This window comes from Alternaria postmessia, assembly GCF_024291825.1.
Source record: "Alternaria postmessia strain BMP 2775 chromosome Unknown scaffold_93, whole genome shotgun sequence".
Classification (NCBI taxonomy): domain Eukaryota; kingdom Fungi; phylum Ascomycota; class Dothideomycetes; order Pleosporales; family Pleosporaceae; genus Alternaria; species Alternaria postmessia.
The window spans coordinates 94,965-109,501 of record NW_026260166.1 but is presented as its reverse complement, the minus strand read 5'-3'; the positions used below and the strand labels follow the sequence as shown (position 1 = coordinate 109,501).

The 14,537-nt window shown below is 50.7% G+C and overlaps 4 protein-coding genes across 4 annotated transcripts; 3 read left to right on the top strand and 1 right to left on the bottom strand.

Annotated features, from left to right (window-relative positions):
* Positions 1 to 4,482: 4,482 nt before the first annotated feature.
* J4E82_009542 (uncharacterized protein) lies at positions 4,483 to 6,404 on the top strand (the record flags this gene model as incomplete). Its single annotated transcript, XM_051735765.1, has 2 exons — positions 4,483 to 4,984; positions 5,041 to 6,404. 2 exons carry the CDS (start codon positions 4,483 to 4,485, stop codon positions 6,402 to 6,404), a joined length of 1,866 nt encoding a protein of 621 aa, XP_051584505.1.
* A 910-nt stretch (positions 6,405 to 7,314) lies between these two features.
* Positions 7,315 to 8,621, top strand: J4E82_009541 (uncharacterized protein; the record flags this gene model as incomplete). The annotated part of the gene is made up of 3 exons (XM_051735764.1): positions 7,315 to 7,352; positions 7,409 to 8,223; positions 8,278 to 8,621. The coding sequence occupies 3 exons, from the start codon at positions 7,315 to 7,317 to the stop codon at positions 8,619 to 8,621; spliced, it is 1,197 nt and encodes a 398-aa protein (XP_051584504.1).
* A 469-nt stretch (positions 8,622 to 9,090) lies between these two features.
* J4E82_009540 (uncharacterized protein) lies at positions 9,091 to 9,539 on the top strand (the record flags this gene model as incomplete). The annotated part of the gene is made up of 2 exons (XM_051735763.1): positions 9,091 to 9,135; positions 9,168 to 9,539. The coding sequence occupies 2 exons, from the start codon at positions 9,091 to 9,093 to the stop codon at positions 9,537 to 9,539; spliced, it is 417 nt and encodes a 138-aa protein (XP_051584503.1).
* A 2,187-nt stretch (positions 9,540 to 11,726) lies between these two features.
* J4E82_009539 (uncharacterized protein) lies at positions 11,727 to 12,875 on the bottom strand (the record flags this gene model as incomplete). Its single annotated transcript, XM_051735762.1, has 1 exon — positions 11,727 to 12,875. One exon carries the CDS (start codon positions 12,873 to 12,875, stop codon positions 11,727 to 11,729), a length of 1,149 nt encoding a protein of 382 aa, XP_051584502.1.
* Positions 12,876 to 14,537: the final 1,662 nt, after the last annotated feature.

Below are 14,537 nucleotides of genomic sequence, written 5' to 3'. Positions count from 1 at the left end.
AAGGTCTTTCATGAGGTCGTTTTGGAAAGGACTAGACTGGTTTAGAAAAGATGGAGTGGAGCACACTGGAGTGAAATGTGGCATGGTCCGATTTGTCACGTCAGCGCCCAACGGCTACGCAGATCTTGTGACTGCTGGGGGCTGAGTCCAAAAGCGCTCAGAATTCCTACGGGATTGCAATGGAAGATCACCCTGGAAATGCAGCGACAACGTTTTCCACAGGGTCGCGTTGGAGAAGACATGACGATTCATCGGGGGACTCGGACTTGTAGAGCCGCATATCGCAGGAGCGTGTCATAGCTCGCCCCTCCCCCCACTTGGTGCAAGCGCATCTGTTGAAACATCCCACCCCGTCTTCATCCTCAACTATCCCCCAACTTCAATAAACGCGTGATGTTGTGCGACATGTTTGATTGATAAGTGAGAGACGCATCGTTATCCACGGAGAACTTGTGAAGAGTGCGACGCGTCAATCCAAGGGGAACATATGAAGCGGGGACGAAGACGATTCCGATTTGAGTTTCTCTGCAATCGAATTCTCACACAGCTGCTCAATAAAGATCTTCAGGATGGGTTTTGGTATCATTTGACCGAATCTTCGCGTCTTTAATAAGCCTACTCTTTCTTGCGGCCGCCAGGGCACCCGGGAGTTCCATAGTATCCGCCAATGATCCGGGGATTTACATCAACTACAGCCCAGATACTCAAGCCACCAAGAGTAGCCGTCTTGAAGACAGCCAAAATCCAGTGGCGCGCGTACCAATGGTCTGCACCGAACACGCCCAGCCAGAAAGCTAGCAGAGTTGCTGTCCGTTCCTGCTTGTAGCATCTCTCCGTGTCTGCGCGCTCGTCCCATCCGCCCCAGCTCCTCTTGTCAAGAGACGTGTACTGCTCTGAGACTGCTCGATGTCAATACACTGAAGAGATGCCGGCTACAGAGCCTCAAGAGACATTTCCTACCGGGGACAAAGAAGAATAGGGAAGCAAGAACCACGACCAAGAGCCCTGAAGCGTGCAGATAGTGACGCCATTGTACTTCGAGGCTGCTCACATGCCGTACGACTTCAGTGAGAACGGCTGGCATAAATCTTAAAAGTTGTTACCAAGGCAATCACTCGCCGCTACCATCCCGAGTGATCGACGTCGGCGCACAAACGCCATACTTATATACCTCGGATGGTCATCATGCCACATATATGACACTCAGACACTGTTGGGGAGGCAAGCAGCCACTTACTACAACTACTGCCACACTCAAGGAGAGGTGCATGGGTATATGTATGAATACAGTGGATAGATTGCGCAGCGGCTGGCGTTTCGGCGGTAGACAGCCCATCCGTGGCGGTTTTCGCTTATTTACGTGGCGGTAGCCCCGCTGTCCACTATCAATGGACTCCCATAGAATTTATCCTACTTTGCCTGCTACTTTCTCGTGGTTCAGACGTACTACCCCACACTCATCAACCATGCGTATTTCAAGCAGGCCTAAGGCAAGATCACGACGTCTTTTTACTAATTCTTCAACATATCTTGTTCACTTCAAGTGCAAAAAGATTCCGATAACGTCTCTGACATCCATATCTGGATGATTACAGCCGCACTACAAGCTACAGGTATCTATCACCACTCCATTCTCGCGTCACGCGTCCTTCGGGCAGGGAGTCGAGCAGATGCGATCAAAGATGTGGACATTCGCGTAGATGACTAATGCAGAAGTCTACTGTACAAAAGAATCCAATGCAACCGGTCTTTGAGAACTCATAACGTAAAGGACTAAGAACTCGATAAAAATACAGTGCGACAGTGAACACTAACGAAAGGTATACTAGTCTTTGGACTACCGGATCATTCCCACAAGGACCCATCAATCGGAGGGTTCCTTTGATTACCATGAGCGTCACACTGGACATTTATGCTTAGCGTCCAATTGATGTTGTTGTTTGTCGCTGTTTGTGTTGCGGCATGGAGGAATTCGTTTATGCCCAACGTCTGCAGCGCTTCAATCGACGTTCTGTCAACATGCGTAATGATCTGATTATGCGTAGGAGCAATTTGCTGGCCTCCATGCCGATGTGACGGCATCGGTCGCCTGCTCATGCCACTGGATCTCCTCTGGTGTTTTTGGAATCCTGGCATGTCGCTGGGCAGAGGCTCTGACAAGACCCAGTTCCAATGCTTCCATCGAGCTTCGTGGTTCCTGCTGTCCAACTCTTCCCGAGGATTTCTTCCATACTCTATCAGGTATCTCCAGAGTGGTTTGATATTTCCATACGAATCGTAGGGGTCGCAATTATTGATCCAATTAACCCATAGAGTGACTCTTGCTTTGGCAGTCTCTTCGTCGATCTCGAACCATTCTTCATGAGTACGTTTGCAAGCAGGGCAATCCCACGGCCTACGCAAGTGCCTCAAATCGGCTTTGATAAGCTGCTCTGCCCGTTTCATTGCCTTGACCCGCCCTGAGATATGAACGAAGATCAGCTCCAAGTCGCATTTTCCATGTTCTTTTGTGCGTCTATTGATATCCCTTGTGTATCCGATCTTCACTGCACCCTTATGCTTTGGATCTCGGAAGACGTATAGAAAGCCCTCCCCTTCAGATTTGAGGAGCGTCTCACAAACGATTTTGCCCAGTTTAGCGTGTATCAGCTGTGGGTAGTTGCTGGTGTCTTGCGCGTCGCTCGTTATTTCTTCGCTGATTTTGATATCCTGGGCATCTTCCTTGGCGCTCACAGTCGTCAAATGCTTAGCACGAACTGGAATTTCCAGTAGTGCCAATGTCGAGCTCGTTGATGAGTTCTCCTGTGAAGACCGAGTGCTGGGTTTTTTCTGTTGTGTAGGTGTGCTGTCCTTCTCGTCGTCCGAGTCTATCAAGATCGGGGTTCGTAGCGTAGAACCTGGCGTTGAGGGCGATCTTGAGCTCGAAGTTGATGATGTCTCTGGTGTTCGAAAGGGTTCACTTAGTCTCTTGCCTGCGTTTTGTCTGCGTACAGAAGCAGCCGTTTGATCAGTCAGACTTGAAGCAAGTGAACCTCGGCGAGCCATGAGCAACAGAAAAGGCACTTTGCCTGAGTGGTTGTGAATTCGGGATCAGGGAAGAAAATAAGTCGATATGCTTAGAACGAGAGCGCGTAGCCACTACTAGTTTTATGGTGTTCTCGCGTCAGGATCCGTAGAGAGCAGTGTTGGCTTGCCGCAGTAACGTTGCTGCGCCGCATAGCAGCACACGGATCTCCTGCACGAACGGCCATGCAGCCAAAAGAGCTCAGGAGAGATAAACTTCGTGTGTCAGCTAAGGTTTTGTAATGATGTCCAGGGCACTGGCCGTCGCTGCATGATCAAGGAAAGAGAGTGCCCATTTGATAAGGGTTGTCAACAGTCTTGTCGACGCGTTGTCCTATCGCTGATCAGATTACTGCCTTCGCAAACGCGACTTTTGACCATAAGCTATCTAAGCGAGATATCTTCTCCTTCGCTTCACGGAACTAGCGGCAAGTACCCAAGACCCACTCACATCCAAATCCATGTCGTCGCATCTGTCAGGATTTGAACGCAAACGCAAGAAGATTCATACAAAAGGAATGGGTTTGTACGCGTGGTGACCGGCGTTTCGGGGGTATAGAGCCGACGCGCAGCAGCGCCCGCTGAGCCGCTGACCCGCGCGGGGCGGACTGACCCACTCTCCACGCTTCCATGGCCGGCGGCGCGTATTCCAGCACGGCCCGCTTCAAGATCAAGACGTTTGTTTCAAACCCCACGTTCTGAGTAGAAAACGGCAAATGACAGGAAGGCATCTCACACAAGACGCGCTTACGGTGGCGCGTGCGTGCTGCCAGAATTACAGTTTACATGACGGAGTACTACGCCAAAGGTTTCGAAGCTTTGTTTCCGTATGGGGCCAAAATCCCAAGCTATCACAGATCGCTACCTTCCAGGCACATGGTAGATTCATGTTCCGTCATTACAGCCACAGATTTCGGACTCTTTCCCATCAAGTGTCAGAACGCCGAGGGGGTGTGCTGATGGTTCAATTCGATTCATGGGCATCGACACTAATGAGCCTCTACGTCCAGGGATTCAAGTAGGCTGAGCAAGGCAGCCACCTGCGGCTCTGCGGCACGGGTCATGCAACCACCACCGATCCAAAACCTTCAAACCCTAGGGATAGGCATCCATCTTAGCCTTGGTCTGTTCCTACATGTTTTGGAGACGAGGTCACCTGCCCGTAGCGGTAGTGTGGCTTCGCGGTTGGACTGCTGTAGAGCCTTTGCGTTTACAACATCATGCGATCGCAATGTCTGAGGCAGATATGGCAGCATTTCTGCGGTTCTGGTGCAGTCTCAATTGAGCTACTTTTCTTGGTAGGGCCGATAATATAAAGTGTCATGCAAATAGCTTGTGCTAGCATCGTCAATACATCCATCTCCTCTTTTCTCTCATCACTACCATCACATCAACAAGCTTTCTACTAGAGCTATCATTATGACTTCCATTTTTCAGGAGACGTGCATACAAAATGACGCTCAACGGATACTCCAGAGGAAATACATCACGCCTCGTAAGAGAATCGCCGATCGCCAGCCATGCAGTAGTTTCTTATCACAATCTACCTCGAAAGAGGATGGACATGATAACCTGTCTTCTTGGCTAGACTCAAGAAACCTCTCATGGTTGTCTCCGGTGTCGACAGTCTCTACTGCATCGTCTCTGGCGAGCGCCGATTTCCTTTGGGATTCGCCGAAGACGCCCTCTGGTCCGTCAGATGAAGCCTCTTCACGCAGCATCCTGACGCCCTTGACACCGCCTACAACTTTCGGATCTTCCAAGAAATTGCTCTTCACACCGATTCCCCAACCTTCTTTCGGTTCTTCAATTGCTTCAGCGGCGAAGCAGCCTCTTCTCGAAAAGAAGGATGTAACACTACCAGACGACCCTTTCTTCCAACCAAAGTTATTTCGAGGTTTCACGTTTGAGCTTGAAGCAAGTACGCATATATCATTCTTGAATTTGAATGCACAGCATCTGACCTATTCATCACAGTCTCTGAGAAGAGCGTCGCGGGTGCTCGCGTGAAATACGACTTCGATCCCTCGTTTAATTTCGATGACAACGCCGCTGTTAGCTCCCGCACGCGATCTAAGACTGCCAAGAAAACACCAGTAACATCAGCCATACATGCCGCATTCAACGGGGGAAAGACCCACATCGAAGACTCTCGGCACCCTGACCCCACACCGTCACAAGTCGAACTCCGAACGCTATTAGAACATATTGTACCTCTAGATCTTCATGCAAGACTTGCCCAAGATTCAGGAAGGTGTTCCGGATCTTTGGTAAAGGACTCATCCGATCGATGCAAGTCCCGTTTGAAACATGGCAACGTACTCGAAGAGGTACGCATCATCATCCAGAAATTGGCAAGAGCCAAGAGCCAAGAGCGTTACCGTGATATGCTTGATCTTATTAAGCAGCTCGTCATATCAGTCATGTGCGTTGTGCACCGCAATACCGCATTAGGACAACCAGAGAACAAGAGAAAACCCAACGCTAAGTCGAAACTTATGGAATTGGATAGGATGTTCACAAACCTTGGAGAAATCGGAAAAGACCAGAATCACATACTCATGCAGTGGCTCGATACAATTTCCGACTCGCATGCGTCTATAGGCCATATCTCTTGGCTCTACGCAACTGTGATCGTTCCCAAGCCGATTAGACAGCCCGAATCTGCCACAGAGCCCAAGCCGGTCACAAAGCCCAAGCTTGGAGTGCCCACTCCGGCTACTGCGATTCAAGCCTCATCCTCATCAAGCTTTATACCCTATCAATCGGAAAGGTCTAAGAAGACCTCAGTCTTCGATGCCGTTTACCAGAAAGCTACTGCTCCGCTGGGAGTGATAGCCCAGAAGCGGGGTTTCGTATACCTTTTCTGGGACAAGGAGTATTTTGGCATGGTCAAGATTGGTTACACCAAAGATCTTACTCAACGGCTTGAGAGCTGGAACCAACAATGCGGTCGCGAGCATATATACCACTCTAGTACGGAGTGCCAGGTCGAGATACCACATGCGCATCGCGTAGAGCAGCTCGTACACGCTGAGCTGAAGGAGTACAGGAAAAGAAGACAATGTGAGGGCTGTGGAACAATGCACAAAGAGTGGTTTGACGCGGGACAGGCGCACGTAGTCAAGGTTCTGAGGAAGTGGCGTGAATGGATTCTACAAGAGCCTTATGTGCAAGACAAGGAATCGGGTGAGTGGGTGCTGAAGCCTGAAATGCTCGATGCTTTGGAGAGCACTTGTGAGCCGCTGCCTCGAGAGGTGAGCACCCAGAAATCTGGTAAGAAGAGTGTGGCCCGTAGACCTACAACGCAGAAGAAGAAGAGCTTTCGAAGAACGATGTAAAGTGCTAAGATGGAGCCAATTATCGGGACATGGTTGTCGCAGTACACAAATATGATATGCAAGATTTAGTTATGGCACCTTGACTGTCTAGAATGAGAATCAACAAGCATTCTGCAGGCAGAAGTCGGGTCTCTGTTGTACCGGAAGCTATCAGCCGAGCATGAGACATGCACCCAATCTAGTCTAGCTCCTACTCGGGCTCGGTCGCCCGTCGCCGATTGTCTTCTCTCCACGTCGGTCAGCCCGCCCGATCCACGCACAAGCGTCGGTGGCGATCCCCGAAAGCTTCCTTTACGAGTCAGTAGTTCACTGCAATGCATTTGCAGAATCTACCGAGCGTGGGTTTGGTCATGGTGGACGGCTCACGATGCGGAGTGGTTTGCGGGGTTGACATTCTACGGAAGTTACGATCGGGCCGAGAGTCACGCACCGTAAAGTACAAATACTTTGGATGTTATCACAAACAAGCGGTCCACTCCTTCTGACGATCCTGAAGTCTCTGCCATGTTGCACTTTGCTTACACGCAGCTCACGTATGCCGCGTTATTTGCGGCAGCACTTGCTAGCCCTGTGGACCATGACAGTTGTACTTCATTACGACAAAGTGCGGACTACGTTGTCAGCTCCAGTCGTGTAAACGTTGGCGGAATTGCAGAAATTTCAGCTGTAGCTGCTCAAAATATCACGGAGACGAACACAGCTTCCTTTTGCCGCGTTATTGGACTCATGCCATACGGTCCAAATAACACGCTAAATTTTGAAGTCTGGCTACCCGAACACGAAAATTACAATGGGCGCTATTTGTCTGTCGGTACGTATTGAATTAGTCAGATCAGTGCCTGTATCTCGTGGTTGCTGACATCAACATGTAGGCAATGGCGGACTTGCAGGCGTGATAGATTACCAGGCAATGGCCACGAATCTCAACTCTGGCTTCGCTGTCGGAGGGTTTGTTTTTGCCCCCTCTGCATCTTGTCATGTTGAGCTGACTGATATGCTTCAAGGTGTGACTCCGGACATTTGGTGTCCGAGAACGGCCCTACCAAGCCAGGAGGCTATGTTCCATTCCTTCACTCATATGCCCAGACCACAGCGTGGATCCGGGATTCGATTGCGATGTTCACTAGACCAGCAAAAACCATCACAGCGACTTTCTTCCAATATCCGCCACGAAAATCTTATTTCTCAGGCTGTTCCACAGGTGGTGCTCAAGGGTATGCACTGGCCCAGTACCATCCCGATCTCTTCGATGGTATTGTTGCAGGATGCGCTGGCAACTGGTACACCCACCTCATCCTTTCTTTTCTGTGGAACGGCCTTCATGCACAGAAGTCTGGTGCATTTCTGGCCCAGGACCTACTCACATTTGCAAGAAATGCAGCACTGGAGAAGTGTGACAACATCGATGGCGTGAAAGACGGAGTGATCGACGACCCAAGCAAGTGCGACTTTGAAATTACATCATTACTGTGCCGGTCTGGGCAGCCCCAATTTGAGAATAATACGACGACATGTCTGAACGAGACGCAGCTTGCCACTTTTGAGGCGTTCTACACTGGACCCGGGCCGGATGTATACCCCGGGTTTGCAAAGGGATCGGAATCCGAATGGCTTATGCAGGAAGAAAGCCTCTACACCGCGTATGCAGTACCTATATTGCAGAACCTTGTCTTCAAGAACTTGAGCTATGATTACACCACTTTCGACTTTGAGAACGACGTCGAGATTGTAGACAAGGTTGCAGGTCCTTTAATCACTGCAATATCTCCAAGACTCGATGCGTTCAGAGCTCGAGGTGGAAAACTTATTGCATCCCAAGGTTTGTCGTCCACCGGATTCACGCGAGCACGAAATCACTGACATACGTGGATAGGCTGGGCTGACCCTTTCAACGCGCCTACTTGGCCTATCGATCAGCACAACGAAGCGAAAGCTATCTATGGCGAGGCACAGCTCAATGATTTCTGGCGCTTGTTCATGGTCCCGGGTGGTGGTCATTGCGGGCCCGCTACAACTTATCCTCAGGTTCCTGGAAAGTACCACTCTCTCGAAGCACTCATCCCATGGGTAGAGGATGGTATAGCCCCTGAGTACGTTCTGGCTACGGAGCCTTCAGATGGAAGTAACAGGACAAGGAGACTTTGCCCATACCCACAACATGCAGTGCTGGAAGGTCAAAATGCTGACCAATACGAAGCATATACTTGTGTCAATTAGCGGAGCCGCTATAATCAAATAGAAGGGCATCGATGTGCTATCCGGCGACATTGTATATAGGAATAGTTGAGGTGCATCGATGTTCTCGCCGATACATTTTGAAAAAATATTGGACGATCCCAACGATGGTAATGCATGAGTGGCTCGTCGGCCATTAGAATGGGATCCGTGTGCGACTCATCTGCTTTGCGTCATCGCAGTACCACGGGACAGTGTGTACCCCCTGCCAATTTATGACTCACCAAGACTGTAAATCCGGTATCAGTTTATAATAAAAACGTATATATGTAACGGTTCATGCATCCCGACATTGCATCTTTCACAAACACTCGACTCGCTTTCAACCAAATCTTGAAAGACACGAAGCGAAAATTCATACCGCTTGCGCGCAAACCACAATGACACCACCAAATCCAACTACCACCAGATCACTATATGCCCACAGCTACCAAACACTACCAACAACAAAATGGCTCCTCCCACAAGATCCGTGATCCCTGAGACTGTCAAGCAGGTGAGAGATCAACATGCTCCCCAGAACCTCAGAACGAAGCTGGGCGCCAGGTTAACGATGATCTCGAGGACTCCTCCGACCGAGTCCTCAGTGGCAGGATCACCAAGCCGGCCAAGACCGCCAAGCGGATCCGCGGTCGCGCGACCGGATACGACATGAAGAGCCCCGAGAAGAAGCCGACCGACCAAGCTGACAACACGTCCTTGTGGGCGAATGAAGCCGGTTGGCTTCGACCATACCTTGATCTCGTGCCAGCAGACCAGTCCATCACAATCGAAGTGTCTGGCCTTTTATGTGCCGCAAAATTGGTGTACATCATCCAACACGAGATCACTCTCAAAGACATCTTTAGTCTTTTGAAAGGTGTTAGCAATCAGGTCACGCAGTCCGGCGAGCACATGTAGGCTGTAAGGTCAATGAGCGATAACCAGTCGAGGTGGCAGGGCTCAGTGATGAATGACTTCATCTACCCCAGGGTGGCTGAAATCGTCCTCAAGTGGGCTGGTCAGGCCGGAAACTCGTGCAAGACATTTGAAGAATTCACGCCTGCCCAACTTTAGAATGTGTGGTATTATTGACCTTGGGCGCGGAAGTGGTGGGTGGGCACTGAAGAAAGAGCCGTCTCATGTTGTTATTGGTACCTGCCACAACCTCTAGCGTCTTGCCTACATAACCAAGTCCTCCATAGCATTCAATGCATCACTCTTATACTCCAAAAGGCACTCACTTCTGCTGCTGAGTGTACTTTCTCTCTTCGAACGGCATTGTTTTGTCATGTTGATGTTCCTACCACCCACGTCTCTCCACGATACTTTCACCATTATACCAGATTGCTCACGTGTCGAACTCGAACCCAATACAGAACTACACTTCACTGTCAATCACTTAACACCGCATCACACGCATAATACGAAATGTCAAACGCATCACCAGCAAAGAGAATCGTATCAGCGAGTTCCGTCTCCGGAAGCCCAAGCAAACGGGCGAAAGAGACGATGTTACCCACCCCTGACATCTCGCCCATCGACGGTGAAATCGCCCCTCCACCAGGCCAAGCTGCCCAGACGCAACCTTCATTACGAGACGACATCACAACAGCGGATTTCAAAACCGCCATAGCCGGATGGAATTTCCAGCTATCGGACAACGAGCAGAGCGAAGATGCGATTCGCACGGCCTGGAGAATAATGTTTCTCACAATATATGACACCGATAAAGGCGCAGACACTGTCTCGCGTCAGAAATTCATGCTATCACACATACTGTTCTATCGCCTTGTCCAAAAATTGGTTCACTTTGGGTATTTTCTAGAAGACTTAGCCTCAGTGTTATTCTTGTTTGTTGACATGTTCGGTGTAGCTTTTCACAGTTCGCTCTACCCACTAGACCCGGACGTGCAGTCCTCAACATATCCCCTCCGATGGGAGATCCTATCCTGTTTGCCACAACCGTGGACAGCGACGTCTGAAGTTCTGCTTCCCTCTGATCCGCCGAGTATCCTCCAGAGGGATACAACGGCCTCGCGCAGCTTGACACGTAGCGTCGCATTGACATGGTAGGCTCCCCGCATCCATATCTGCCAAGGGTCTGAAGACTTATGCTTCAATGACAGAGCCGGCCTAGGTCAATGCCAATTCCACACCAGTTCACGACAAAGCTACAATGACAGAACCAACACAAATCAACAAAATCACTGCCCCACGTCGCACAGAATACTACCTACAAAGCCGTTGCGCAGGTGGCTCACCTCTCCCTTACGTATGCCCTCCGATGGGAGATCTTATTCCAGTCCTATCGGAACGGTTAAACATACCTGATATAAATATTGTACCAGCAAAAGACACATCGTATACGCCGCATGTCATACCCAAAGCGGACGAGATTCGCCTTGGAGGTACCGTGACTTAAACGAGAACACGTTTCGAACGACGACGATGGCGGAGATGGCGCACACAGCGGTGTCGGTGAAGCATCCCCCCATGGTTATACGTTTCCAGCCCTAGTCCGTACACATCGAACGCCCATACTCACAATACCGGCTCTTCGACCCATTGTTCTAGCACTTGCACTATTGTTTCAGTGCCTGCTCCCAAGACTCCAGAACCCGTCTATCCGATCGTCAGGGTTACTAGACAACAAGTCTTGTGGGGTGGGGCGGCAGTCGGCATATTGTACATTAGCAGCCGATAGAGGCACGATCACACTCTTTTAGTTACCAGAGTACAACTGTACAACACCTGTAAATCCATCTTCTCTTAACTGTGCTAAGAAGATGCCTCGGCATCCTCGTGATAGTGTGTTCATACACTCCAACACCTGTACAGTATGGGTGGTATCTGAAACCAAAATTCGGCTTAGCCATTTAGATATATCGTAAGCATTGACTGGTTCGACACAATAATTCTCTGCCCTCAATCAACATCTTCCGATCCCGCTCGTCAGCTAAGGGGATAGATGAGGGGTATAACAAATAGAAATGAGAGGATGGGATAGTCCACGAAGTGGAGAACGAGGGTCAGTGGACAGATTAAATGCGCGTGCCCATTCTAAACCCTAGATACGACTTGGACGTCAGCCTATCTGCATCAGCATCAGATGATCCGATGCAATAGTTCTTTGCCCTCGATCAATCTCTCCAGGTTCTCTGCCGTCTCTTCATACCACGTCGTCAAGGTACCTTCTTCAACATATCCCATGTGCGGCGTCAGCAACACCCTGCTCTTGCCCTTGACATCCCAGTCCTCGCTCCGCCACGGGCTATCAGCAGGAAGAGGTTCGATATCAAACACGTCGAGCGCAGCGCCACGTATGCGTCCTTGCCGGAGCGTTTCCAGCAACGCAGCCTCTTCCACGAGCGGTCCACGAGAAGTGTTGATCAGAAGTCCAGTCGGTTTCATCCATTCCAGCTCCCGTGCGCCAACAATACCCCTCGAGCGCTCGCTAAGAACATAGTGCACGCTCACCACGTCGGCGGACCTGAAAAGCTGCTCTTTGGTAACTACCCTGAACGTCTTGTCCTCCTCGCTGGCGATACCTCCACCCGTCACCGGTAAGCCACACTCGTCCGCCAACTCATCAGCCTTGTCCTGCGTCAAGTTTGCGCTCCAACACACGATCTTCATGCCAAAAGCAAGGACACCCACTCTCGCAACATGCGCGCCAATTCTGCCAAGACCAACCAAACCTAGCGTCTTTCCCTGCAAGCCCATGGCGAGTTCAGTCTGCCACCCCGCTGGCCCACCTTTCCCCTTGACCACGGCGTCATCTGCAGCGATATTCCGCGCAAGGCCCAATATGAGCGCCCAAACATGCTGCGTTGTCGGGTGTCCACCGCCCTGCTTGATAGGCAAAGATCTCGGAGACGTGCCACTGCCTTTGCCATCCGTTCTGCCTTTGCCGGGCGCTGCGCATACCGTGATACCCATGTCCTTCATCGTATCCAGATCCCAGCTTTCAAACTTGCCGCCCGTAGCGAATATGACTTTGAGGTTTGGTAATTGACGGAGCAGTTCGCCTGGGAAGGGAGTGCGTTCGCGCATGGTTGACAAGGCGGAGAAGGGCTCGAGGCGGTTGACGAGGGCTTTGCGGTCGGCATCGGAAGTTCCGGGGTGTGAGTAGGAGGGTAAGGTGTCGTTGAAGACGGTGAGGTCGACTTTGGAGGGATCGATGTGGGTGAAGTGCGAAGCTGCTATGTTATGGTAGTCATCGAGGACGGCGAGCTTGATGGGTAGTGAGGCCATGGTGCGTGTAGAGACGTGGGATGATGGAATTCTATGGGGAAGAAGACGAGGTGACGAGGAGAAGAGTCGCGGAAGCATAGTGGTGTCATGTATCATGTATCACCGTGTATCGCAGCAGGTAGCCATCTCGGCACTTGCTTCGGAGTGGATTGAGGGGTCTATCGTTGCGATTCTGAAGCCATCACGCACGCGGCATCAGCGTATAGCAACATACTGATCGAGAAGATGACTTGTCATACAGGTACGCAAGACATCTCATCCCGTATCGCGGCGCATCTTTCGTGTGGTTGTGTGCGCAGCTGTCTTGTGAAGCGCTGAAAAGGACCTAGGTAGGTGGCTGCCGATATTCGGGTTCCGCTGCAGGATCCACCGAGCTAGCTGACTAAGTAAAGACATATGGTCCCTGCGCAGTCGATGAGGAGCTACCCTAACCCCCGCTGCCTCTTAAACCTACTCAACTTTGTAGCGGGGGAGGTTAACCCCGTGACAGCTAGTTAGCGTTGATAGGAGCACGGGCACGTTACCAATCCCCCAGACTAGACTAATAACCACGATAAGCGTAGTGCATGACCTGGCCGAGGCTCGTGCTCTCATCACGCGTCGGCTTACCAACAGCCGATGACCCACGCCGCTGAGGATGCAGTCCATCTGTTGACGAGCGGCATATGTAGTCCCCTGTTCTTCCCTCTCGACGCTTTACAGCAGCTGCTTCACGCTGCTGCTAGGTAAGCTCGCGGACAACCTTGTACCAGATGGTGAGCTCAGTCCTCGCAATTGTTGCATGAACACAGTCAAAAAAGCTTGTGCAGCCCACACTCGCACACCCCCTCTGTCTCGCCTTGACAAGCCCTTCACTCAGATAGACACGACTTTGATGCAGCGTGGTCTAAAACTTCTGCTCGGCTCAAGCAAACAAATCGCGCCTCGGAAGCTCTGCAGGACAACAAGCAATATACGTTGGCAGCCTAGCCTTCCCCTAGGACGACATGGTCAACAAGAGCATTGATCCTATACTAAATTTCAACTTGGTTTGCTGCGTCGGCGGCGGCTTCATCGCTCTCTTCGGTTTGGTTTCATATCTTCTAAAGGAGGGATTTTATGTGACAGAACCACGTATGTGCACCTACACCTCAGGAACTCAGTTTCCTGTCACGTTGACTTCTATGGCTAGTCGTGTCTCTCTGCGCCGGAGTTTTCCTATCTCCATACGGTATTCGTCTCATCCGCCCACACGAATACGCCAGCTCTCCAGAAGCGCTCGCTACTGTCACCCTTTGCTTTACGCGCCTCGTGCTGGGAATACAACTTGTTATAGCTGGAATACAGCTGCCCAGCAGATATCTCAAAACAGAATGGCAGAGCCTAGCAATCTTGCTCGGTCCCGGAATGCTGGGCATGTGGGTCATTACCAGCTTTCTGGTATGGCAACTCGTGCCAGACCTCGGTCTGGTGCAGAGCCTTATCGTCGGTGCTTGCGTGACGCCAACTGATCCTGTCCTTTCGAATTCGATTGTGAAGGGAACATTTGCCGACAAGCACATGTCGAGACCACTTCAAAAAATAATCATTGCAGAATCAGGCGCCAATGACGGTCTTGGCTACCTTTTCCTCTTCCTTCCGCTATATCTGGTCAAATTCGCTGGTCAGGAAGGTGGTACAAGA